We start from the raw sequence: 26,800 nt of genomic DNA on the forward strand, positions 1-26,800 counted from the left end.
GTTTTTGTTGGGCAAAATTTTGCATAAAAAGTAATTAAACCTAATTTAAATTTTTAGTATTGCAATTCCAAACTATTTTAAAACAATAAACACCACAATTCATTTTAACTAAAAATACAACTGTAATGTATATTTCAAAGCATTGTACTGTTCTGTGTCAAGTGTAGCCTATAAGAATACACAGTAATGAATAAAAAATGTATATATATAATATAATCTGAAGGCTAATGTTATCATAAACTCTAATTCCTTTCAATAAAACAAGTTTACAAATACCTTTGGTCCAGGCACTTGAAAAAAAATTAAAATAAAACACCTTACTTATATAAGATATCTAAAAGCTCCTTTAAAAACTACAAGCTAAACACTAAACAAGTCTTAGTCATTCAAAGAGAAATGTAAAGATATTTTCTATAGTGAGTAGATGGCACAGGAATAATCCTGACATCATAGCTTCCTGTGTATATAGCTGCCACAATATACGTCACTTAAAAATAACTACTCCAATGCATGTTACAGTGTATTAGCCACCCACTTTAAAATAATTCCACAGGTTTAAAGTAAATAATAACATGGCCGGTTTTGTATGGCTGCAAAGCTAAGCCTGGTCTAAATTTATAACTAAGCAATAAAACAAATAAAAATTAATTAAAAATGCCAGTTAATCCTTTTTCTGGGGTAAATTGTCCTTTATTTGTACTTTGACAAATAATTTTTTTATATTTTATTACTCTTGACTTTACAACCTAAACATTTTTATTTGTGTTTAATTGACTTTTCAACAAGGACCATAAAATTACGATATAACTTAAACTAAAAATTTTTTTTAACTTCACATACTATTAAATGTTTAATCAACGCAACATATTTATTTTCATAACAAAAAAATTAATTACGATAAATCACCTATTACTACTACGTTATTACATTATACAAATTTTTATAAACATAAATAATAGATTTATACCAGTACCTAGACAATAGGGCATTTTGAATTTCAATATTATAATGCAATTTACTGTTGGTGCAATATAGTTTACAGCACATTTAACCGCAAGTTAAGTGAACCTCACTCCAAGAACCTAAACACTATTTTTAATGAAAACTATTCACTAAATTTTTTTGGAACTTGACAAAACTTGAAAAAAAAATACAATAAAACTTAAATGTAATAAGCTATTTTGCAAACCCTTTATAAAACCTATTCACAATACAAAATATATATTTTACAGCTGACCTTTTAAAAATAATTTCCATTTAAAAACCATTGCAGCTTTGCAAAAAATACTTTTGCACAAGTTTCTTTAAATGTGCAGAACAAAGCCACTACTTCTCACCAACACATAAGTTATATTTAAACAAATTTCACTATTATTGTAAAAAAATGTATTCAAATCCATATGCTAAAATATTATTTGAATAAATTTAATATTTGGATTTATTTTAAATGGAATAATTACCATACATAGGTATATATATATACATTTTAAAAATTTATAAATTTTAATAATATTTTCAAAAAAAATCAAATTCCTAAGCAAAAACAAACAACACAGACTTAATAATTAAAACCAATTGTAAGCATCCATTAGGATTTACTAACTTATTTATGAAACATTGGTTGTATAACATATATTACACCAATAACACAAAAAGTTTTGGAATTACCTTTATTTTTTATGGGGTTCAAATTTATTTTACAAGTTATACTTTGTTAAAATTTTAAAACTTAAATAGAACTTTTGTCAAAATTTTAAACAACAAGAAATTTAACACCCAAACTTTTACAAAATGGTAAAGTAGTGGTTTTTTAGGTGGCATTCTAAAGACATTATTATCTAAATTATTATATTTATTCAATATTTTATTTAAGAGTTTAACCCAATTTAAAAATGTTTAAAACTTGTTAATTAACTAAAATAATACGGGGCCTCCAAAAACACTTAAAATTTTAATAGCAATGGTAAAATTAAGCTATCAAAAGACTTTAGTCAATAGGACTCTAAATGTATATTTATTTATCTTTTTTACATAAATCTAAACATGTTGGCACGCATGGCATGTAGCATTCCTTATTAATATACCTTATATAAATTCTTGTAAAAATTTTGGCAATAAACAGCTTTTGTTAAGAAAGTTAGGAAAGGGTTAATTTAATCACTTTTCAATGTTAGAATAACATTAATTAACAACATTTTGCATTAATTAACAACATTTCGCACAAGTAATTAAACACTATGTTTTATATGATGTTTTGTTATTATTGCTCTATGTTTTAACCATAGACTACTTTATAGAATTATTAAACACAGCAAGCGTAAGCATTATTGTTTTTAAGCACACTTTTTGCTAGAAATATATTGCATCAGTTGAACGGGGCAAAACTTGGCAATGTAAACTAAATTTATTACACAAGGACATAAAATTTATACTTAAGATGTGTGCCTGAGATTTTTAATGGGTTGTAGTTAGTTTTACCTCAATTAGTCAGTTATTTTATTTTTCACATCTTCGTAAATTTACAAAAAATATTAAAAACAAGTTTCTACACCTGCATATTATTTTTTCTAAATCCAAAACCCTTTTCAAGACCGTATAATCAATATCAAAAACACATTCACATAAGCGATTTACTATTAAATAACTGACTACCATCTTTCTTGCCCGACTGTCTTTGATTGTGGGGTACCTATAGTTTAGGAAATGTGCCAATGACTTTTATGTATAACAAAGCGTAAAAGCTGTAGCTGCGGCGGCGCCATTGTGGTGCCATGGGTTTCTTTCTAAATGCCACTGCATAATATATATTAAGCCTAAATTTATTTCAATTACTTGCATCCATTTTTGTTACCTTTAAAAAGTAGTAAATGTAATATTTTAACTTTTTTTCCACTTAAAATATTGTAAACTTGCCTAAAAATTAAAGCTATTTTCACAGGACTAGCGCACGTAGACTAATAAATAACACTTATCATCGGAAAAAAAACAACACAGAGTTTACAATGTTCCACTTTAGTTTTTAGGGTTTAATCATGACATTTTACATTAAATATTTTATTTATCATTTTAAGTGTACCGACAAAAAAGTTCTTTGAATACGCCTTTTCAATGTTTCTTGTTCTGTTTTCACGTTTTTCAATAACTGCGTTTTATTTTGTATTGCAAACTTTATGGCTACAAGACAGAAACCTATAAATTTGTTTTAAACTAACTATCAAACTTTAAATTCAAATTTTTAGTATATATTTTAATTACTTTTATTTGGTTTAATTAATAAAATCAAAAAAAGTTACTGTGAACTTTACTATAAATGTAAAATAAACGTCACAACAATAGCATTGTGATAAAGAATAATGATTATTACCAGAACATTATCTCTATGGTAACAAATTACTCATTGGTTAATTTTTTTCCTTAAATGCGAATTTTAAAACAACCTGCCTAACGACCTTACTGCCAAATTCGAAATCCAATTTACAGCAATCTTTTTTGGATATATTTTTGTAGCCCATTTCGTGCAAAACCAGCAAAATGAAGTGTTTTAGTTCGGTAAGAAACTGCAATTTTATTTCTACTTAGTTTATGCAATTTTTAAGAACAATTATTAACGAAAAACTGTAAGACCAGACGGAAAACTTGTTAAACATAGTTTTGGCAGAATAGAAAGGTCAAATTTATTACTAATTGTATATCCTATTTCTTTTAACTTTTTCGATTTGTGTTATAACACGTGTCATATTATTTTGTTAAGAACGTTTACTGTTAAACTTTGAACTTGTTTATTCAAATTAACATTTAATTTTTGCGGTACTTCACACCAACATTCCAATCTATTTTTAGGGTTGGATTTTACTGGTTATTTTCATGGGCATTGGGATTTTCCAAATTATTGAAGCCCAAACCACAGACTCAGGAACAACTGATGGTGGTACAGGTGGTACCACGGACGGGGATGAAAACACTACAGGTTTAAATATAACACTGTCACCAAAATATAATACATTTAAAAATGCATATTAGATTACGGTAAAGTAACACGATTGACCTGAAATATTATTTTTCTAATAGAACCTGAAACTGATGAGCCAGTTGACGATTCTGACAACCAAGCAGGAGGCGGTGATGACGTAGAAACAACAACGAAATCCGGTATTTTATTCTTATCTATGTGTGTAAAAGATTTATATTTTTTTAGGTTTTTAATTTGTTTATGTTTGTATATTCTTAGGGGCACCTCGTCAACAAGTATCACTTGGCATGGGGTTGTTTGCGATTACAATGACGTTGACCTACTTCATGTCCTAAACAAATCAGAAAACTCAAAAACATTTTTTTTGTAATTTTAACAAACTATTAATGAAAGCAATTTGCCTGAAATATAAATAAAACGGCGATTTACGTTAAAAAAAATTTAATAAATTTTACCAAAAACTGTTACGTCGTATCATTTTTTACATTTTGTTATGTAAGTTTAGTCTTATTTTGTATAAAATAGGTGTTTTCGTTAAATGCTTTAAACAATAAGAAAATAAAAAAACGATTACTTTTGTATTTTATTCTATGTCTCCAAGCACCAAGAAATTTCGCAGTTTTAGTCTTTTTTTTATGAATCCAAAGTACACACATAACTAAGCATTTTTCTATTGACCAAATTAAAATATTGCACACAAAGTTAAACTGCTACATAAAATCAAAAACCTACAGATTATAAATTAGAAAAAATTATTGCAAGGAAGCAATTATAGCACGCTGCTACATAAAGTTAAACACATATTTGTAAATACTGGCAGCAATTTACTTATTTTAATGTTGGTTTAGCAAACTTTTAATCACATTTGTAGTATAGTTTAAAAACAGATTACTACTCTTAACTTACAGACCCCTTTAAGTTATATTATGAATTATATACAAGTATGATTTTTATATTTCTTAAATTATCTTAACAAAAGCAGCATTTTTTTACAAAACTGCTTTAAATTTAGATATAAATACTATGAAAATAAATCAGTTTATGCTTGAATCCATCTAAAATCTCAACCAAGCAAGCAACATGGCTTGTGATAAATTTTTAGTATTTATTAAAATCAAGACTCCTCTTCACTTTCAGAGGACATTTCTTCAGAATCTGAATCATCCGAAATCTACAAACAAAAAGAACGAATATTTAGGATAAATAATGGTCAATTTAGATGATAACATTTTTTATGCAAAAATATAGTCACCTCAATATCTAAGTTTTTCATCTTTTCTTTATACTTGGCAAGTTTGCTGTCCTGGTCTGAGAGTAAGATAAGAAGATCATCTTGTTCCTTTTTAACCAATTCAACACTAACTTCACTTTCCTTGAGTTTTATCGACAATGAATTTACTGAGGTTTCAAGTTCAGATATTTGAGTTTTTGAAGAATTGGATGCTTCCAGAAGAGTCTTATTTTCACCCTGTTAAAATAAACAATGCTTTTAATTACTTTTTGAAGTAGATTAAAAAACAAATCAAATTTGGTTATATCTATAAAAAAAAACAAAAAAACAGTTTGTCCACTTGTAGGTGACATGCTGACACTAGTAACATAAGTGGGGCAAAATACAAGTGTTTTAGTTTAACTTAATCAAACAAGGAAGACAAAATAGAAGTGTTTTAGTTAAACTAACATTTTTAAAATTTTTTACCAATAATTTTGTATTTTCTTGTTGTAAGTCATCCAGTTCTTTTGACAAGTTTTCCAGTTTTGCTTTTAATTCTAAGTTTTCAGCCAAAGATGGATTCTCATCGCCCTAAAAAATATTATTTCATTATTAAACCCTGTAAAAAACACCCACTTTTTAAAATGAAATTACAAACATGATCTTTGTCTTGTATTTTATCTTCTTGGTTTTCAACTTCAGGTGTTGGCTCAGTAGGTAAAGTATTTAAATTTGCATTTTCCAGTTCTTTAATTCTAGTTTCCTAATAAAAATAAGCAGAATTAGAAAAACATACTTTGTAAGTGCCCTTTTTTTAATTTTCAAAATTTTTTACCAGTTGTTCAATAGTTTGATCTTTTGTTTTTAATGCATCTCCCTTTTCTTGATTTGCTGTTGTGAGTTCTTCGATTTGAGTTGTTAAAAGTGATAGAGAATTATCAGTTGGTGGACCTGTTTAAACAATAACAAACCAGAAGTAATTAAAAATGGACCAAATTTAAAATAAGAATAATTTAATACACAGTACAAAATTTAAAACATCTTTTGAAGGTGACATACTAAACTTACTTTGGGTAAGTTTTAATAAATTATACTGGTCTTTAAACTGCTGAACTTGTGCAGTGCTATCACAAATCAACTGATCAGATTGGGCAATATTATCTTCCAGTTCTTTACATTTTATTCTCAAAGCTGCTAGCTCAGTATCCTACAAAATATAAATATACACAAAAAGGTATTGTAGTATTACATAAAACATTATATTTTTGAATATTTTAAAACGCAACATATATTTTAATACTAATATTTCAAGGTACATTTTCAATTTTTTTTGCAACAGCTTCATATACAATTTAATACAGAATAAATATAAAAAGTTTATTTTTTAATTCTCTGAGGTTGCCTTTCAAAGTTTTCTTTAGAATGAAAACATTTTGATACCTGTTCGCGAATAAGTGTTTTGTATTCGCTAACAATTGAATCATGAGCTTTCATTGCAGCTTTTTGTTCTTCTTCTTGTTTAACATCATCCAAGTTGGATACAGTTTTTATGATTTTATCTAAAATAAATTGTGCAGAAATGTACAAAAAAAAAAAAAATTTATTGATAGGGGCCTGATTATCTTACTTATATTTTAATTTAGAAGTTCAACACTTAATTGTAGAAAAAAATGGTCATTTAAAAAAAGAAAAAAAAACTCTAGTACTGTATACTTTTAATTCTATAAACAAAATTTGAATTTACCTTCTAGGTTTTTATAAAGTTTAGCGAAAGTGTGATCTATTAGCAATAATTCGGCTTTATCTGCTGTGGGTTGAGCTTTCTGTAAAGCTTTTGTGTACAAATCATGCTGAGGAACAGAAGAAATTACATCAACAAATTTCTCTATTCCTATTCTAGCAAGAATTAGTTCAATCATGGATTCTCTAAAAGAAAAAAAAATTTTAAATTTCAAAACCAATTGATTGTCTACAGCTAAGCATATAATTATCATTTACATACAACATCATTTTGTAATAAAAAAAACTTCATATTTTCTAATGCAGTACGGATTTTTGACATATAAGAATATGTATCTTACTTAGAATACTGAGGTACACTGCCATCATTATCAATAATACAAATTCCAAGCAACAAAGCACTAACACTGTGCATTATCGAGTCTAGTTCATTTCCTGCATCAGCTGCTTGGCTCAATAACTTTACACAATAAGAAAATAAATTAGGTATATCTATGCATAACAACTTTTAATACCAAATTTTAAAAACCAAATGCCATATATTTTAATAAATATACCTTCTGTATATATGCCCAAACAAAGAACTTAAAAATTAAAAAAATTAGAGCAATTTACTATGCTAATTTAAAATAATTAATAAGATTTCAGAAACAAATAAAGTTTAATTTTAACTTACAAATGGTACAGCAGAGGCATTTCCGAGAAATTGGGAAATTGCAACAGGACAACTAGTTAACCATCCACATAGTAGACTTAAAAGTGCAACCCTTGTCTGTACTTGAGTGGTCTGTGTTAAAAGAAATTATTTAACACAAGAAAACAAACTTGAATAAACAAGTTCATGATTGCATTTTAAAGCAACATTAATTCAGTAAGTGCCCTGTATAATAAAGTTTCAAATGATACAAAACATAACAATCAATATATTGTCAAAATATATAAAAACATGATTGTAGTGCAACAAAAACAAATACCCACGAAGTATATTATATAAAAAGGTTGCGTTTTAAAATGCCACTTAATCGTTTTATGTTAGACTATTTTTACATACAGCATAAGTCATTTCAAAATAGTTTTTCATACAAAAAATACATTTTACACAGACCTACCTGCTGAGCAATAGTAGTAATTTGTTGCAGTAAGGTTACTGGTAAATTACCACTTTCTGTGGCAAGTTGCACCCGAAGAAGTTGACATTTTGCATCGTTATTTGTTCGAAGAGCACAGGAGAGTGCGGTGGATGCTAACCAGTTGGAGAGAGAATCTGATTGGGCAAATAATCCACCACAAAGTAACTGGCCAGCTGAAATATCTTGAGCTAAAAATAAAAGTAATTATAAATTGAATTTAAAGCCTTTGTATTCCTACAGTCAAAAGAAATTTTTTTTGATCATATCTAAATCAAAAATTAAGAACATTTAAATCGAAAATAAAATAAAAAATTGATATTTTACTAGTATTTAGGTTTCTTAAAAAGTCTATTATTTTTACACACAACTATATTTAAATTTAAAACTAACGTTCCAATGAAGAGGGAAGCAGGGTGTTAATAATTTCAGTTTGACCAACTGGATTCCTGAAAAATAGAACTAAAATTACATGGAAAATTTTAATTTAATGATCTGAAAGAAAATATGTAGTTAGATGCTAACAAATTTTAAATAAAAAAAATCATCATTTCTTTTACAAATAAATACCTAAATATTTTCAAAAATGTTCAATTTCTAATCTTACTTGTGTAGAAAACATTGAAAGCAATATAACACTGCACATCTCAGGTGAAATGGTTGCTGGGCGTTAACCATAGACATCAGCAAAACAACAAGAGCTGGTCGTGGTGGGTCCCATGGTGCCATCACACCAGCAAAATAATTCTGGTTTTCTTTGCAACCTCTGATCACTTCGGAAACAGAATTAATTGTCTAAAAAAATAATAACAATTTAAATCCTAACTAAAAAATCTGATTTAAAATATTTTAATGTATAATACAGGTTATATTGTATATAAATGTTTTTTTATATTGTATAAAAATTATTTTGACAAAAAATCAACGCTGTAAAATAATCATTTTTATTTTAATTTTTTACCTCAGTAAGTATTTCAGTAGGAACACCGGTTGCCATGAGTAAATCAGATAATTTCTTGAGCAACAAACATTGCTGCATGGCAAGTTGACATGATGTTGTTATATTTGATGGATTAGATGGTGACACCAATATTCTAACAACCTAAAAATAAAGAAAAATTAAGAATTATTAAATTTCATTTTTCATTTATAAATACGGCAAGAAACTTTATTATACTTAAGAGAATGCTCTTACTAACCCTTAACATGAGATGAATGTTGGCAACTTTTTGAGCAGACCAAGTACTCTCTGCATCAACATCAAAGAACGGAGTCAACCTCTGGATCAGTGAACCTTCCTAATAATTAATTTTCATGTAAATTAAAGTAGTTAATAATAGCCTATTTTTAGTCTATAGGAATGATGTCAATACCTATCACAAAATACTAGTAGCCCAAAATTTAATTTTATAAATTTGTTAATTGATTATAACCACAGTAAAGTCGTGACAAAAGTTATAGTTTAAGTATAAAAAAGTATGTATTATTAACATTTTCTGTTTAAATGTAATTTGTTTAAACAACAAAAATCCTATATAATAAAATGACAACCTTGAAAAATTGTTGATTGGAAGTGTTGCCCTTCAACAAATGAATAAGTAGGAGCAAACAATCTTCCACAACAACTCCTCCCTCTCCCATCCCCTCTTCTGCAACAATCCGAAACAAAGACTCGAATCCGTTCTCAAATGCAACGATTTTTTGAATGTTCGGATTCCCACGAGTAAGTTCAACCAATGTTAGTAAAGCCTGACCATGAAAATATATAATTTAAAATAAGGTTTTGAAATTTAAGGTGTTAATATAAAATAAAAATGTGTGTGCTAGAAAGGCAAAGTCCTCTCTATAGAATTTATGTTATATCAGGAACTTACATCATTTCGTATAACTTCTCGAGTCTCAGTTAACAAATCCATAATTCTAGATATCCCTGAACATAAAAAAAGCAATTTTTGATCAATGAACAAATTTTAAATAAGTAAAATATTAAGAAAACAAGACCACATTATTATAACAAGTATATTAGTTTCTAAGATAATTTTAATATAAACATAATTTATAATAAAATTTAAATAATATATTTGTCTCTTCAGGTTCAACTAATAATAATTAATATAATGATTAATACCCATAGGTTTAACCAAAACAATCATTTGAACAGCATTGGCACGCTCCCTTAAAAGAGAAGTCAACAATCGTAATGAAGCCAACCTTACAGTGAGGTCGTATATTTCAAGCATATCAATAACCAAGTTTATATTTTCCTGTAAGTATAATGTTATTAATATCACACAGGGAATCTTATTGGGTATACTTTTTTTAAGTGGAAAGGCACAAGAATTATGTTAATATGTTGAAAGTAGATGTTTGATTAAAATTAGACTCACAGCATTTTCCATAAATTTTCCAACAAATGAGCTAACTATCTCAGGTTGTAGCAAAGTGTCTTCTACAAAAAAAAAAAAATTACCATCAAAAATACTAAATTTGGCCTTATAAAAATAAGGTTTTACTGACAATATAGACACAAAAAAAATATAATTTTCCAACAAAAAATTAACATCAAGTAGCTGAAAAAATTAAATTAAATATTGGAAAATAAAACCATACCTTCATCTTCTTCATCAATAGTAACAAGATGATATAAAGTTTCAAGAGCATAAGCTGTGATATCAGAATCACTTGAGTCTGACTTTAAAACTTCCAACAATAATTTCATCGCTTGTGTGCCCACTTCCATACGAAATTTCTAAATTATTTAAAGAATAAAACTTTAACTGATTTGTATTTGCAATGTTGTTTAACGTAAAAACTAAAAATAAAAAAATAATTAAAAAGTTAGAACATTAAGGAATAAATAAATCAAGCTCATATAACCTAATAGATAGAAACAATTTTATTTTTTTAATGCAAGTTTGAAACTAACCTTTGACAGTGATCTTAAAGCTCTTACAGCATCTCTTCTATCATCCAATAAAGTAGAGGAGGACACTCGATCACATAACCTAGCTACCTAAATTATGTTTCATACAACAACATTTTTTAAACAAACATTTTTGGTGAATATTGTAAAATAATACAAAATTTATATACTTTATTATTTAAATCACAATTATGGTAATTTAAATAAGGCAATACATCTTTAATATAAAAAAAAATTTGCCAGGCTCGTAATCTGAAATAACAAAAATTAAGGTAAAAAAATTGTTAGCCATAAAAATTTAAAAATTGTAGTTATTTTACCGTCTCAGCTCCAGATGGAGATTGTTCTTCATTGCCTTTTACAAAAGATTTAAAATAATTCATTTCAACACCTTAAAATTTTACTATTTACACCAATAAAAATCCCTAAAAATTGTAAATTAAGAAATTAAAAAAATAGAACACTGAATAAAAAAATAAAGCACTGAACAAAACATCAAAAAGTGGCAGTGACATGTTATTATTGTAAAAACACGGCAAAAAAAATATGAAAGAATTTTAAATAAAAAACTGTGGGGAAAAAGTGATGGCTGTAAGTTTTCATAAAACATTTTTTTATAAAAATATATAAAAAATGAATAAAAACTAGAACACGAATTATTTTATTCCATGTTTAAATCAAAATCTCCCATAAGGTCTAAATCAAGGTCACTTTCAGTTAGTTTAAATAAAGAATTAAACTTGTTTTCTTGAGCATTTAGTTTATTTTCTACCAAACTGTCACTCGGGAACAAATCCAAAGAAAACTTTGAAGACTGTGATGCCATCAGAGAAAAAACAAAACTACCAGAAGAATTTGGTAATTTTGGTTCTGTTGGTAAATTAAAAATATCACATTTTAGTGGCAATTTTTCCAATTTTGTATCAGCAACAGGATTCTGTTTGTCCATGATTTTTCTAGTTTTTGGTTCTGGTTCTTTAAAATCAAAAATATTTTCTTTGCTCGACAGTAGTTTAGGGGATGATAGTGAAAAAATATTTCCAAAATCAGGATCTTCTGAAGATTGAGTTTGTGGAGACATAGTTAGAGGAGAGAAAATATCTCGCTTCTTAGAGGTAGACGGTTGCGGACTTAGATTTTCTTGAAGATTAAACACATTATTATAATTCTCCTTTAAAAAGTTTACATTTGAACTATTATTGTGTGATAAAGAACTTGAATTGAGGTCTGGTCTGGTGCTATGACAATTTTGAGAAGTTTTGATGTTTTCTGCACAGGGTTCTTTAAATTCCTCGAAAGAAGTTGAAATATTGTCATTTTGTGTATCTGACAAAAAATTTAACATAAAAGAATTGTTAATGCTGTTATTTACTTGCATTTCATGTTTGTTTTGTACTGGATTAGGTGGTGGCAAAGTTATTTGACATTTTCGAACTTGGGTAAATTTTTTAAAACTTGGTGCAGCCTCACATGGAGTTGAAGTAACACCCTGGTCACAGTTAAAAGACTTTAGAAGATCATTTTCGTCAATCTGTGAAGGTAAATTAAACGTAAAATTTTTAGAGAAATGACTGGGCATGTCTTTGGTATCCTGGGACATTAGCAGCTGACTTGGATTAACAGAATTATGTTGAGAATTTCCGACAGCATTTTTTTCTTTCGTGTTATCAGGATTTAACAATTCTTCCAAATCTAAACACTGTAAAACCAATCTTGAATGCTTTTCATATTCTAACTCTGCATCTTTGGGAAAGCACGAATGCAAAATACTTCCAGTTGGAAGAAGTGCACCACTCTGCATAGAAGATTCTACAACAGTGATGGCTGCAATAGCGTCTTGGATAGTGACTGTACGACGAAACATAAGCCTAGCATGAGCCTCTGATAGTCTAATTAAACTTTCAAGCAGTCGAATAGTTGTACGAGCAGCACTTCTCATGTTGGACTGTCTGTGTTTTTGATAGTAAGCTTTTAAAATGGTGTCTGCTTCTACAGATAACACTGGATCAAATTTTCTTATTTTACAGAAGTATGCTTGCATTTGACTTAGACTCCACAGCTTGCCTTCACTTGTGGATGATTCCTTTTTATCTTCCTTCTGCAGCAAGTAATCGGCTACAATGTTGTCCCAATGTAAATTTTTTGCATCTAAAAGCACCAAAATAAGATCAAAGCGACTAAGTAATGGACTTGCCATTGCTACATTAATCGAAACACTGGAGCCCTCATCATATTTTCCGAGTTTAGGATTGGTAGCAGCAAGAATAGTTGCCCTAGTGTACAACTTACATACAAGCCCAGCTTTAGCTACACTTATGGTTTGTTGTTCCATAGCTTCATGAATCGCCGATCGATCATGTTCCTTAATTCCTGCAAACTCATCAATACAACATATTCCACCATCTGCCAATACTAAAGCACCAGCCTCTAAAGACCAGTGGGGCCCATCCCGAATTGCACTGACTGTCAAACCCGCTGTGCTTGACCCTATTCCAGTTGTCAAAACAGAGCGTGGAGTTACCTTTGCTACATACTTTAAAAATTGTGATTTCCCAGTACCTGGATCACCAACAAGAAGAAGATGACACTCTCCCCTTACCCTTGATCCAGAGGAATCAGATCGTGCTACTCCCCCAGCCAGAATCAAAGCAACTGCAAGTTTAACAACATACAGACCGTACATTTGTGGGCAAAGTGAAGCTAAAATATGATTTCTGGCAGTCATAATCTTGTCACCATGAAGAGCCCAAAAACATTCAAATTCATCTTCCATTTCTTCACTTTCCTCTTGTTTTGATTGCCGATCATTGCAAACTTCAATGTGATTTGCAGTTAAAACCAATTCCAGGTCACAAGGCTTGCCAGCAGTTAGATTTTGCCAGCGACATGACACATAACCAAAAATTGTTACATCATCGCCAGCTTTACAGCTATCAACAAGATCATCCTCCAATACAACTGTAATTGACCTAGGAATTGTACCCATTGCAAGTTTTCTCACTTGCTCCTGAATTTTGATTTCTTGATAATCTTTACATCTTTTTGGGCCAAGTGATCCTTCACTTCTTGTTACAGAAACAAACTTTCGCGAGTTGCATTCTGGTGATACAGGGCAGTGAGAAGGTGGAGAAATAACATAATGAAGTTGGAAACTTGCCTGTAAGGTAAACACGTTCTTACACTTCATGCACATGTATTCCTTTTTATGCTCTAAAATTTTAGCAGAACATGTTCGAATAACTGTACCCATTACTGCAAGAAAATTACCAATGTCATTTGATTTAGGAACCCTTTCTCTCCAGATTTCTGGGCAAACAGGCAACTTTGATATCCTTACATGTAAATATGGTTTAATAACCATGTGTGCTTTAAGAGAATGACGCTCATACACTTGGCACAATGCAGAGTACAATGCATTGCTAAAGTACTTTAATGTTTTTTCGGGGTCGAAAAATAGTGCATCTGTAACCGAGACATGCTTTTCCAAAAAATCAGACCCATTTATCTTTAAAGCATAATGTACATTTGGTTCTTCCTCTAGTAATATATGAATAACATCTGGAACATGCTCCTGTAAAACATATTGTTCGAATTCCTTAAAAGTAGTTTTGTTTCTGCATTTTTCCAGCTGTGAGGGAGCTAAAGAAGAGGAAAATGAATCAAGCGATCTTGTATCATCATCTAAGTTCATATTTACAGATTTTAAATAATAATTAAGAATTTTAATTACAAACAAAGGAGCATTTTTTCTAAATAAAATGAATTGATAATTACAAATCTAATACAAACTGTACAAAATTGTTTTGTAAATGAAGTAACAAAAATTAGATTGTGTATACAGTAATTCAAAATTTTAAATACATAAATTAAATCAAAAATACGTAAATTAAATTTATATGTGATCAGGCAGTCACGTCAGGTGATATGATATATGCATACGGATTTGAACACGTTTACCTTTACTAACAAACACACAAACTCGCTGACAAATTATCACTTTAAACTACTTAACTATTGAGGTCGTACCCGAAAATTAAAAAATATATAACATCCATTTATTTTTCCATTAAGATTTGATTGTTTACCAGTTTACCCCCTCAACAAAATTACATTAGTCGAAAGTGCATTATCCGTGACGTCATATTTGTAGACATGTTGTTTACCGGCATTTCCGTATTCGTGGGAACCTGTAATTTTTTATTTCATACAAAGTAAAAGCAACTCTTTAAACAATTAGCTGAATTTTCACTACTTAGTTTTTTTAAATTTAAATAAGAAAATTTTTATTGTGTCATAAGTTAATGTTTAATTTTTCTATACTTGTTTTGCAAATATATTGTTTTATTAACATTAATAAATACAAATAGAATTTGGTATAAAAAAGATTTTGAAGAAATTGCAACAAGGTAAAAACAAAACGGTCACAGCACAAGTTACCTATAGCACAATCAATTTATAGAACAACTTTTTATAAAGAACAGTTGCAAAAATATAAAAGTATTTAAAATAAAATGTGATAAGAAATTTAAATAGACTATTTAAAATTTTAGTAAGTTTACAGTGGACGAAAATTCTTGTCTAGATGCTTTACAAGAAAAAGCAATAAAGATTATTTTGTAATTTTGAACTCTTTTCATCTATATTTATTTCCACTGCCCAAATTTCTGCAATACGAAAAATAACTAATTAGATAAGTTTAATTAATTAGTTACAGATACTGCATTACGGTTTTCACATAAACTGCAAAACTTTCGTTAGTAAAACCATTTATAAAATTTATCAAATTAACATTTTAAAGAATGAAATTGAACACAAATATTCAAAAATGAATTTGAAAGACAAGAACTAGCCTGCTATTTGATTGATATTGTTTACTTGTGTTGTAGCTTGATTGATATTTAATACCAGCAAGTTGATTGTATAAAGCACCATGGCTCATTGAATGATGATTTGATTTATCCTGATTTCTCTTACCTACATTTGAAGTTTAAATAATTTCTTAACAATAAAAATTAATTTTATTAGTTACATAATATAACAAGAGCCAAAATAAAAATTTCTTGATTCATCCTCAAACAAATTTAAAACAAAGCTAAAGCAAGTATTTCAAATAAAAATAATGTTTAATTTGAAACAATTTTTACTAGGTGAAAACAAATGTTACCCTTTCCTTGATCATTGTCTTCGTAATGACCAGGTGCATAAGGAATTGCATGTCTTTCATTACCAATTGACATGTGAGTTACTTTTATGGGACCAGCACGGTTATGTGGCGTTATGCCAGGCAAAATGGATTCTGATACAATAGGCTATAAAACAAAATTGTAAACATAAAAACCAGGGTAAAATTATATTTTGTTAATTTAATTTGTTTAGACTCTTACTATAATTATCAATATAGAAACAATAAACAAAATTGTTATAAAATTGATACATGAATTTTATGTAAGCTGTTTTTGCAAAATTCTTTTAATATTTCTATATATATAAATCATGTAAAACAACAACCCATTAGATTTTAAAATGATTTTAATCAGAATTAATTTCTGTTTAAAATAAAATATAAAAACAAGTCACCTGCTGGTCTAAAAAGTACAATTCAGCCTTAGTTCTTTCTTCTGGAGTAACCGGTATACCGTCAATAGTGTGAAGGTTAGGTTGTTGGAACACCAACATTGGTCGATGTAAGAGTCTTCGTGATACAGCATTTCCTATCACTGATATTTCTATCAAGTTTGGAAGAGCTTCCAATTTTTCCAATTCCATCATATCCTAAAAAAGACACTGTTAGTACCACTTTAAAAACAATCATAAATATTATCACATATGGGTAATTTCTTTAGTTTAGTACTACGTGATGCTGTTACAGCAACTTAAGACTTAGTTGATCTTATAAAAGTTGCTCTAGATAAAACTGCCTTTTTTTGTCATACTTTCCATTTTTTTGTAAATATGAATTAATTTAATAAAAATTTACCTGAATTCGATTCATTCCCAGATAAAGTCTTTGCAAGTTTTCCAGATGGTGTAAATTACTAAGATCCCTTAACCTATTTTCTTCTAAATGTAATTCCTAGAAATAATAAAAATATAATACATATTTGTAATGTAAAATAAAAAATAACTTAGTTACATAAACAAATTTGTAAAAGCCTACCTGTAAATTCCACTGACTAACAAAAGCATTTTCATGAATAACTTTAACTTTATTTCGATCTAGCACAAGCTCTCTTAGTTCATTCAGGCCTTCAAGCCCCTCAATTTTAGTAATTTCATTACCTGAGTAAAAATTAATTTAATGAAAGATGATTTTTAAAACAACTAACATTTGTTTAAAATTTAAAACAAATTTTGATGTAAAAATTAATAAGAAAAATTTGTCACCTACACAGCCATATCGGTTAAACAAAATTTTGTCTTTATATTACAGTTACCTTGTAAGAACAAAGCTTTTAAGTTGACAAGTCTTCCAAGTTGCATGCAAGCTATTGTGATAATTTTATTGTAGCCCAGATGTAAAACTTCTAGGTTTTCCATAATAGGTGTTAAGGACTCGATAGGTAAGAGTTCATTGCCAGGGTGTGGGTTAACAGAATATTGAGATCGAATCTTGCAGTTAAATTTAAAAAATTTATTTATTAACATTATATAGATATGTTCAAATGCAAATCAGGTTTAAGGTCTATAAAATAAAAAAATGCTGTTAATAGGTAAGTTATTGCGAGTAAATATTAAGTACCTCAACAGTTAAAAGTTAACGACAATTAAAATGCAGCACAGAATTTGAGCAACTAACTCTTATTGGTGTAAATATCTAAAAGGTACATGAACAATAACACTGTTACCAAGCTTTTTTTTTTAATGCAAGTCACAAAAAATTTACTTGTGGTTTTGTGTTTTTAGGTCTTGGCACTATGCATTCAATATGGTTGTGATTTAAGCAAAGCACTCGAACATGTCTTAAATGGATGAGGCCACTGAATGATGTTAGACTGTTGTGTTCCAAGTTTACACTGAAAAAAAGGTTATTATAGGTAACACTTTTTATTAGAAATAATTCAATAATTATATACATATAATAATTTAAATGTTTTAGATTAAATTTTTTAATTAAGTTTTTAAACCAATATAAATATATTAAGAGGTATAAAAATACCAAAGATGATGCAAAACCAACTTTATAGTTTAAAACAAGTCCTTTTTATACATGTTTTAAAGATTCTGTAGTATATAAAACTAATTATAATTTAAGGTACTTAGCATATGATTACCTTCTTAAATTTTTAAAGGCATCTCCACCACCAATGTTAACTGTTCTCACTGAAGAACTTGGAAAATCTAATTCCCTTACTTCACTGAAGTTTGCATGACCTATTCGCTCAGCAACAAAGTCATTTGTTAACCTAAACAAATTCCAACAATACTTTAGAACTTTCATTTTGAAAACATTTTCATCATTTTATTACTCATGTAACAATAAATGCAAGGTATTTGAAAAATAAGTATAAATTTAGTAGAGATAAAATATTATTGGATTTAAGGTTACTAATTATTAAAAAATTTTTATTAAGTAATAAACATTTTAAACATAAGAATTTTTAAGAAACAAATTAACCTTCCTCCGAAAGCATCCTTAGCCGATCCTTCCTCATTTGTTTCAATTGAGTTTCCATCCAGAGCTTTCAAGTTAGGAAGATGATAGATGATGAAGAGGCGGTAGTTGTCAGTATGGGCTACAGGGTTGCCGTATAAATCAAGAATAACTAATGAGGACAAACCCTAAAATTAAAAATTAAAAAAATTTTGAAATTATTAAGGAAAATGTTTAAAAAAAATCAATAAGAAATCACCGTAGTTCAAAATTACTTCAACTTGTAACCTTAAAGTATTTTTTTGTAATTTTCAAAAATTATTTTAATTACACAAATAATTAAAAAAAAATTAGCTAACTTTAAGAAAATAAAAATTACAAAAAAAAATAAAAACAAACCTTTAGATGGAAAGTTTCTCTTATATTTGACACTCTATTATTCCCAATATACAACTCTATCAAAGAATTTGCATTAGCTAAGCCTTTAAATGATGTTATTCTGCAACAAAACAACACAATAAAATTATTTCAAAGTAATAATTTATTTTTTTTGACAGTTGTAATTAATATTTTGGTTTTCAGGTTGGCAGAAGTGGGTACTGTTAGCAACTTTTAAGTGTGTTGTTAAGGAAAGCTGGACCTATGATATTACACAGTTACTTTTTTGTTATAAAATTTATCCATGCTTACCTGTTATTTTCCAATGATAAAAAGTAAAGATTAGAAAGTTTATCTAATCCAAAGTTTTCCAAAGAAGATAAATAGTTGCTTGTTAGATCAAGTCGCCTTAACTTATGTAATTTTGTTACACCTACAAATGTATAAGTATTAAAGAAAAAATAAAACAGAATTGATAAATAAGTATCGAAACATATATTTTTTCAATTCAAATGTTTTACTAATAGTCCTACAAATGTTTTTTTTTATTAAAATAACTTAATAAAATACTATATCTATTTACCATCTAGCTTGTAAATACAGTTGTCTTTTAGTGATAATTCTTCAAGTTGTGTGCATAGATCAATTCCTTCTAATTTAGTTATACAATTTCGATCAAATGATGCCCATGTTAAACTTTCAAGTTTGTCTAATCCGGATAATTTTCCAATAAATTGTCCATCTAAGTTTAAAACTGTTACCTGATAAATGTAAATTTCAACAAATATTTAATAAAAATTTTAAATTTTAGATTTTGGATAGGGTAACTAAATACCTTTGACATCCAGTTGGTATCTTTAATGTCAGGTTTACCCTTACTCATTTGCATAAAAATTTGACTTTGTGACATTAAGCTTAAAGTACTTGGTTTTTCACTATCGGTTCTTGAATGTGTTGCCAATATAACCTAAGCGAAAAAGTTGTTGTTAAATTTAAATAGTGCAAAATAAATAAGAAATATTAAAGGTTTTTGTAAACAAAATAAAAACCAGAAAATAAAAAAATATAAAGAAGTATATTGTTTATCTACCTTAAACTTTTATCAGATATCCTACATTTGGTTTCTTAGATTATTTTATTATTGTTTTTAGTTCAATTAACAAACAAAGAGACTAACTTGTGAAATTCGACTTCCAGTCACCAAACGTAATGCAGCAGCAGCATCAGATTCAGAAACAAGTTGTCCGTTTAAATAAGTTAAAGATTTTAATCTTCCAATCACTCGTAAAAAGAAATATTCAGCCTTAAAATGAAAATTTTCATGTTGTTGTTTTGGATATATGGTATTTTAAATTATTTTTTATATTAATAAATAAAACCCATAACATCCGATTTTTTAAGGCTTGACTTAAAAATGATAAAATATCTTTGAACAGCATTCTAAATTATGATTATATAAAATTCACAAGTTAAAGTTATGAATTTTGATTTTTACATCCAAAGAATTGTCAAGATATGATCATCTTACAATTTAGAACAGAGAGTTGTTTTAAAATCAACTAAAAGGATTACAATATAAAAGTATCATATAACATGTAACACTAATTACATACATAAAACATTCAATGTATACAAACAGAACAATTTAAAACATACTTTTATCCAGGGATTGTTTCTTAGATCAAGTGTGGTTAAGACCGTGGAATGTTTTCTTAATACTGTGAGGTCATCTCTTAAGCTTGCCAGCTGATTCCAACTAAGGTTTAAATCTTTTAATTTAGCCATGCCCTAAAAATTCAAATACACAATATTTAAAGTAATATTGTAGAATAAATAGCTTAACAAAAGGTCTTTTTTCTTAATTAAAACATAAAATTAAAAATCGATTATTAAGATAAATTCAATGTTTTAAAAGTAAAATAAAACAACTTTATTATATCTGTAATAAAAGGCATACAATTTTTTTAATTTTCTAACTTTCTAATCATCCTAATCTAATGTTAATCTACTTGAACGAGCAAATAAAAACTTAAGGCTAGAAAAAAAGTCTTGTGTAGTTACCCTCATTCCTTCCAGTGAGTTAATTTTGTTAAAACTTGCATCCAATTGTTCAAGATTTGGCATATGAGCAACATCTTCTAATCTTGTTAGTTCATTAAAACTGACAACTAGTCTTTTAAGTTGAGTTAAAGTGTTGATTCCTTTTAATCGGCCAAGTCCATTACCATGTAGATTTAAAACCTAAAAAGTTAAATTTATTCAAAGCAACATTTAACCAAATTCTCTAATATAGTATAAGCAAAAGTCCATAATTCTTAGACAATTTTTGTATTTATAAATTTTAATTTTTTGGCCTTTTCCAGAAATCTTACCAAAAACAATTTATAACAAACATATTTTATGGATTACCATTCATTTTTATTGCTTACAGTGATTTGTGAAACTGACATTGCTTTTCCTAATTTAAGCAACAATTCTTCAGAAAGTGCCACTAATCTAGGCCGTGGCCTTACTAAAGGTGGCAGGTTAGCTGCTGCAGCATCTGCCACCTCTTCACTGGCAAACATGGTGACAGGATCATTATTACCAGAAGTTGGAATAACATTTCCGGTTGTCACATTACCACTTGAACTTAGCCATTCACCAACTTGTAATTGGAATGGAGAAATAGGTCTCTGAATACATTATTGACTTTAAATATTATTAAATAATAAAACAAAAAAAGAACAAAATAGCTATCATTAAAAAAAAGACCTGTTATTTTAGAATATTACTTTTTATAAGATTTTTATTAACTGCAGCAATTTATTATATTGGTTTTATCACCAATTTATTACATTAGTTTTTTTTATCCCCTTAATTATATTTTAACAATTTCAAACGTGTAATACTTGTGTTACTACTAATGGTAATAGTTTTTTTTTGTAAAGTATTTGTAATTTTTAATTTAAAATAACAATAGCATTTACCTTGGCAAAATATTCAAAGTCAATAATGTATTCGGGTAACACAAGATCACGATCAAATACAAACCATTCACATTGTCTTGTACTACATTCACAATCATCTGTCAAAATATTAAAAAACCCAAAATAAATATCAGACAACAAAAAAACTAAAGTCATACTGTTTCTTTAACAAATTACAGATTTTAGCAATATAATTAAATACCTTTTGGAGATAATGATAGTTCTGTGGTGTTGTTATCACCCTTTCTAGGACGATAAACGCTATCAATTTTGTAATACCTTTCTTGTGTTATTCTAAAAAAAAATTACAAATTTTTGTTGTTTTTTAGTTAAACCATTTTTTTGAAACAAATAGGTAAACATGTATTTACATCATCATTAAAAAGCAAAGTTTCTTTTATAAATTTTTATTAAAGAAAACAAGTTACTTTGCATCTCCTTGGGCTGGTGCACTTTTTCCCAAATAAACTTTTAATACAATCACTTTACCTACAAATAAAAAAAATTAAACATTAGTCTTGCAAACATAAATATTTCTTTTAATTTTATTACAAATAATTTTTCAATTATGTTTTTATTTTTACATACAAAAACCAACCATGTCTGTAAGGACAAGGGTCAGCAAACTGTCGCTTTTTTGCTTCTTTAATTAAGTGATCCATTCTTGGTTTTTCGCAAATAAATAAACTGTTAGAAAGTGGTACACCACCTTCTCTACCCTAAAAATCAAATTTTACATTAAAAAGTAGATATCAGTATCATTAAAACTAAGTCCACTATTTTAATACTGCTAAGCAACTTTAAATTTCTTTAATATTTTTTCTTTAAAAAAAATTAATTAAAAGTACTAATTTCATTTTAACAAAGTGCCCTAAATATACATGATATTAAACCTAACTTTTTTTAATGTGGGAAAGACATAAATTTACCTGGGCAACAGTAAAGCCATCTTCCAATAATTTATTTAAATCTTGTTTAGCACCTGCTTGTTCAGGATTCCAAATATAAAATAAATAATCCACCAACTTTTTGTAATTCCTATAAGCAAAGTAAAATTAACTTCAAAAAAACTATAGTTTACTTTTATCTTCTGTATTTTTTAAACCATATTTTTAATTTTTTTACAGGGAAAATACATACTTGTTGTTAGGCATTCCACTTTCATCACTTCCTACTGAATGAACTTTGTCATCAAACCTTGCTCTTAATACTCGATTGTGTATCCTTGTTATACTGTGCATCTTTATACCAGTTACATTATAAGCCTGTGTGTAAAAAAAAAAATTCGAAAATTTTTTAAATTCAAATAAAACAAAATGACAGAAATGTCTCTAACAAGGTTTTAACATAACTTAATAAAACTACATTGGAGTTATAAATATGATTGCCTATTATTTTTTTATTTGAAGTATTAAATTTTTGTTATATTTTTTTGAAATTAATGTATATACTTAAAACCGATTTTTTTATTTTTTCACATATTACCTTATAGTCCCAAGCACAAAATCTTGACAAAACCAAGTCATGACAGGTTGAGTACCAAACCTCGGCAATTGAACCTTTTTCGAATCTAACATTTCCCCCTGTTTCAAGTTCAACCGTTAACCTTCTAATTGATCCAGTTGCTAAATCATTCAACAAATCAACTGATTGCTTGTAATAGGCATCAATTCTGAATAAAATAACAACTCTTTTATTATTCTAGAATTCTATTTTTTTAATTTTATTATCTTCCTTAACAAAAAACATTTCACCAAAAATATATCCTAATTTTTAAAAGTTTAAATTTAATAGACATAATATTGTTTGGCCTATTAAATTATTGATTTGTTTATGAAAAAGACACCATTTTAAAACTCATTACACTAGTCCTTTGTAAACCTAACAAATATTCACAACAAATATCAAAAATATATTTTTAAATGAAATATAACATGAAATAATTCAGACAAAAATGCACACCTACTTACTCATCAGTTCTGTTTTTCCATGCAGATATTCTTGATTTTAGTGCTTCCAGTTTAATGGCCAACTTTTCAGATTGTGTTGTAGCATCTTTCTGTTCATTTAAACCTCCACTTTCAGGTGTGTCACCTGATTCGGGTACAAAACCATTAAGTTTTCCTTCCACACTCTAACAAGTTAAAAACAGTAAATTTATACATTTTTGAAGTTAATACATAATTAAATAAAATATTTTTGTAAATATAAGTAAAATAACATAAACATTTTAGCCAAATAAAAACCATACATTTTTTGTTTAATATTTTTACAGCAAATATCCGGTTAAAAATATAAATTAAAATAACGATAATAATTATGAATATTTGAGCAACACAGCTATACAATATCTTGGCATTTATTTTATTTTTTAAATATCGTCTTTACTTCGGGACTGTCACTTTTTAAACCATCTCTATCCTCTTCTGCTTCATCTGATTGTTGTTGTTGTTCAATCTAAAAAAAAATTAAAAAAAAAAAGTTATTTAAATTAGTTTTCAAAAATTTTTTAGTACCGGTTTTTCGTTAACACATATTATGCAGAATAAACTACTCAGAGTTTATATATAAAGCACATTTCTGCAAAAAAACATAAAAAGGGTTGCACTTATAACTTTACTTACAGATTTGAGAGCAAAATTTATTGATCTGAGTTTTTCTTCAGGAACTTGAAATAAGGATTTCTTTTCCTTAGTAAGTCGATTGATTAAACTTGTCAAATTTCTTTGCACGGTTTTAACTCTCATATTGTAATACATCTTTTTCTTGGTAACTGTTGCCTGTAAAAAAAATTTAATTTGCAAAATTAATTTTTTTTTTAATCGACTTTTACCTATACATTAGACACACATTAGAAAAAGTTAACAATAAAAAAAATACAACAAAACTTAAATTAATTGAAATTTAAACAAGTTTTAATTAATAAAATAAAATACCTCAGCTAAATCTCTCATTTGCAAACTAGATACATCATATGTGTCCAGTCTATCAAGTTTAGGTAAATGAAATAATACATGAGTGGAATAATTGCACAAAAGACATACAGGGTTTATCGGAAATAGAGGATCCTATAAAAATAAAAGGTGTTTTTATATCAAATAGCTACATAAAAAGAGCACAAGCTTATTATTTAATGCGATATAGAACTAATGCCTAAAATGGAAATAAACTTAAATAAAAAACATTTAACAAATTGTAAAATATAAATATATAAAAACAATGCTCACTTTTAAACTTAAATCCTTCAATTTGGGTAATTTAGAAAGATTAGTAAGATCTTTAAATGAAAATATTTTGTTTCCGGATAGATTAAGAGTTTCCAAGTGGTGAAGTGAATCCAAAGAATTTCCTAAAATATATGTTTAAAGAAAACAAATTTAAGTAACAAAGAAATTCCAAAAAAAGTAATAGTTTAAAATTATATTGGATAAATAAAAGATTAGTTCACAACATTTAAAAAAAATTTACCAATTGATTCTATTTGATTTCCAGCAATATTAAATTCACGGAGCCATTTTAAAGAGCTGATACCCTATAACAAACCAATAAAATCTAAAATTAATATTCATAAAATTAAACATATTTTGTTTTAAATGAAAAGTTTATTAATGTAATTACCTCAATAGCTTTGATCCTATTCTTTGATAAATTAAGTGTGTCAAGATTTTGTAAATGTGAAATATTTTCTATTCTAGTAAAGCAATTGTTGTATAAAAAAAGTTTATTTAATCTCTTGCTTTTTTCTATTCCATGAATTGTCTATAAAAATAATAAAAATAAATAATTAACCTAATTCTTTCAAGCTTTTACAACCAAGAAAAACATTTTTTAACACTTATTTTTAACTTGTATATAAATACTTTTTGTTTCTAACATCGACTATTAAATGTACAATTTTAAATTGATTACTAAATTACCTTAAGTCTACATTCACAAAGCCACAGTTCTCTTAACTCCATACAATGATGCAAATTAGAAACCTCATTAAGAGTTTGGCCAATAATTACAAGTGTGGTTAGATGGGGAAAATAGTGAAGACCAGCCATTGTTGGATAACCAGAAAAAAACATCTCAAGAATTTTGATGCAAGGCCCATTGCCTTCTAATTGACTGTATTGGATACCATTGCATGCGCACTATAAATTTTTAAAGTTTAGTTTATTTCTTTAAGTTACGCTTTAAGTTTTACTTAACTTAAACAGTTTAATAACTTACAAGTTCTCTAATAATAGATTCATCTTTTTCTGGAGCCAATTCAAGTGGCGCTTCTTCACTCATTTTTACTTTGGTTAAATGTTAAATTACCAAAATGAAAAATATTTCTTAAATTTAAATGATTGCCAAATATAGTGATGGGTCAGCTATCATTTTTCATTTTAAATTACATTATATAATATCATAAAACAAAAATCTATATAAAACACAAACATACTGTAATTTTTGTAGTTTTTATAAAAATTATTTTTTTTACAGTTTAGCCTGTTGATATTCAGATGTTTTTCGCTTATTAAAGTTTACGGTATGTGATGAGCTCAGTAGTTTTATAAATGAACATTTTTAAGAAAACTCTTATTTACATAAAAATTGCAATTTAACGATTATCTTTAACAAATAAAATATAATATAAAATACATGCACGAAGACAGTGGGACCAAAGTTGTCATAGAAACTTTTAGAAATAACAAACCCTGTGGCGAATACTATGGTAAACGGGTGCAATTCTGTTTTGATAATCGGTAATGTATATTTACAAAAACCTTTTAAATTTTTCTTTAGTAATACATTTAAAAACTTTTATAATTCATTTCTAAATTGCAAATTACCAAAATTTTAGGAATATCCATAATTTAAACATAACAATTACTCATGCGTAATAAAAAGAAAAAGGT

General features: G+C 27.6%; 3 protein-coding genes across 4 annotated transcripts; all 3 read right to left on the reverse strand.

The window, feature by feature from the left end:
- Window positions 1–4,535: 4,535 nt before the first annotated feature.
- On the reverse strand, window positions 4,536–11,398 carry LOC145743501 (general vesicular transport factor p115-like). Its single transcript, XM_082561517.1, has 22 exons — window positions 11,294–11,398; window positions 10,977–11,063; window positions 10,661–10,799; window positions 10,438–10,499; window positions 10,179–10,314; window positions 9,925–9,980; window positions 9,602–9,799; window positions 9,250–9,348; window positions 9,012–9,152; window positions 8,658–8,845; window positions 8,444–8,499; window positions 8,033–8,241; window positions 7,600–7,710; window positions 7,265–7,383; window positions 6,928–7,109; window positions 6,624–6,742; window positions 6,252–6,390; window positions 6,019–6,134; window positions 5,842–5,946; window positions 5,670–5,774; window positions 5,223–5,438; window positions 4,536–5,141 (listed from the first exon to the last, which is right to left on the reverse strand). Exons 1-22 carry the CDS (start codon window positions 11,354–11,356, stop codon window positions 5,085–5,087), a joined length of 2,703 nt encoding a protein of 900 aa, XP_082417643.1. The 5' UTR covers window positions 11,357–11,398; the 3' UTR covers window positions 4,536–5,084.
- An 86-nt stretch (window positions 11,399–11,484) lies between these two features.
- Window positions 11,485–14,716, reverse strand: LOC145745387 (uncharacterized). The gene has a single exon (XM_082563451.1). It carries the CDS (start codon window positions 14,662–14,664, stop codon window positions 11,635–11,637), a length of 3,030 nt encoding a protein of 1,009 aa, XP_082419577.1. The 5' UTR covers window positions 14,665–14,716; the 3' UTR covers window positions 11,485–11,634.
- A 586-nt stretch (window positions 14,717–15,302) lies between these two features.
- Window positions 15,303–26,314, reverse strand: LOC145743157 (leucine-rich repeat-containing protein 9-like). 2 transcript variants are annotated; one of them, XM_082561068.1, is made up of 34 exons: window positions 26,127–26,314; window positions 25,829–26,047; window positions 25,530–25,670; window positions 25,380–25,443; window positions 25,139–25,260; window positions 24,848–24,979; window positions 24,536–24,691; window positions 24,300–24,368; window positions 23,882–24,045; window positions 23,397–23,583; window positions 23,052–23,176; window positions 22,841–22,949; window positions 22,510–22,630; window positions 22,340–22,400; window positions 22,114–22,205; window positions 21,912–22,009; window positions 21,372–21,617; window positions 21,004–21,183; window positions 20,599–20,730; window positions 20,120–20,245; window positions 19,778–19,909; window positions 19,526–19,703; window positions 19,255–19,375; window positions 18,964–19,063; window positions 18,589–18,752; window positions 18,245–18,376; window positions 17,857–17,986; window positions 17,408–17,582; window positions 17,131–17,252; window positions 16,951–17,046; window positions 16,551–16,745; window positions 16,138–16,282; window positions 15,824–15,947; window positions 15,303–15,637 (listed from the first exon to the last, which is right to left on the reverse strand). In XM_082561068.1, exons 1-34 carry the CDS (start codon window positions 26,187–26,189, stop codon window positions 15,607–15,609), a joined length of 4,452 nt encoding a protein of 1,483 aa, XP_082417194.1. In that variant the 5' UTR covers window positions 26,190–26,314; the 3' UTR covers window positions 15,303–15,606. The 2 variants fall into 2 exon arrangements, with proteins under 2 accessions (XP_082417194.1, XP_082417201.1); XM_082561075.1 differs by lacking the exons at window positions 15,303–15,637; window positions 15,824–15,947; window positions 16,138–16,282; ... (1 more) ...; window positions 16,951–17,046; window positions 17,131–17,252 and having other exon boundaries at window positions 17,518–17,655.
- Window positions 26,315–26,800: the final 486 nt, after the last annotated feature.

Source organism: Corella eumyota, chromosome 1, assembly GCF_963082875.1.
Source record: "Corella eumyota chromosome 1, kaCorEumy4.1, whole genome shotgun sequence".
In the NCBI taxonomy this organism is placed as follows: Eukaryota; Metazoa; Chordata; class Ascidiacea; order Phlebobranchia; family Corellidae; genus Corella; species Corella eumyota.

Coding starts and splice junctions, on each gene's coding strand:
- LOC145745387 (XM_082563451.1), bottom strand. CDS start 14,664: ATGAACTTAGATGATGATACAAGATCGCTTGATTCATTTTCCTCTTCT.
- LOC145743501 (XM_082561517.1), bottom strand. CDS start 11,356: ATGAATTATTTTAAATCTTTTGTAAAAGGCAATGAAGAACAATCTCCA. Junction 8,846..9,011: donor CTACTGAAATACTTACTGAG/GTAAAAAATTAA, acceptor TTATTTTTTTAG/ACAATTAATTCTGTTTCCGA. Junction 5,947..6,018: donor ATCAAACTATTGAACAACTG/GTAAAAAATTTT, acceptor TATTTTTATTAG/GAAACTAGAATTAAAGAACT.
- LOC145743157 (XM_082561068.1), bottom strand. CDS start 26,189: ATGAGTGAAGAAGCGCCACTTGAATTGGCTCCAGAAAAAGATGAATCT. Junction 25,261..25,379: donor AAATCAAATAGAATCAATTG/GTAAATTTTTTT, acceptor CATATATTTTAG/GAAATTCTTTGGATTCACTT. Junction 20,731..21,003: donor ACTCACTGGAAGGAATGAGG/GTAACTACACAA, acceptor TTGAATTTTTAG/GGCATGGCTAAATTAAAAGA.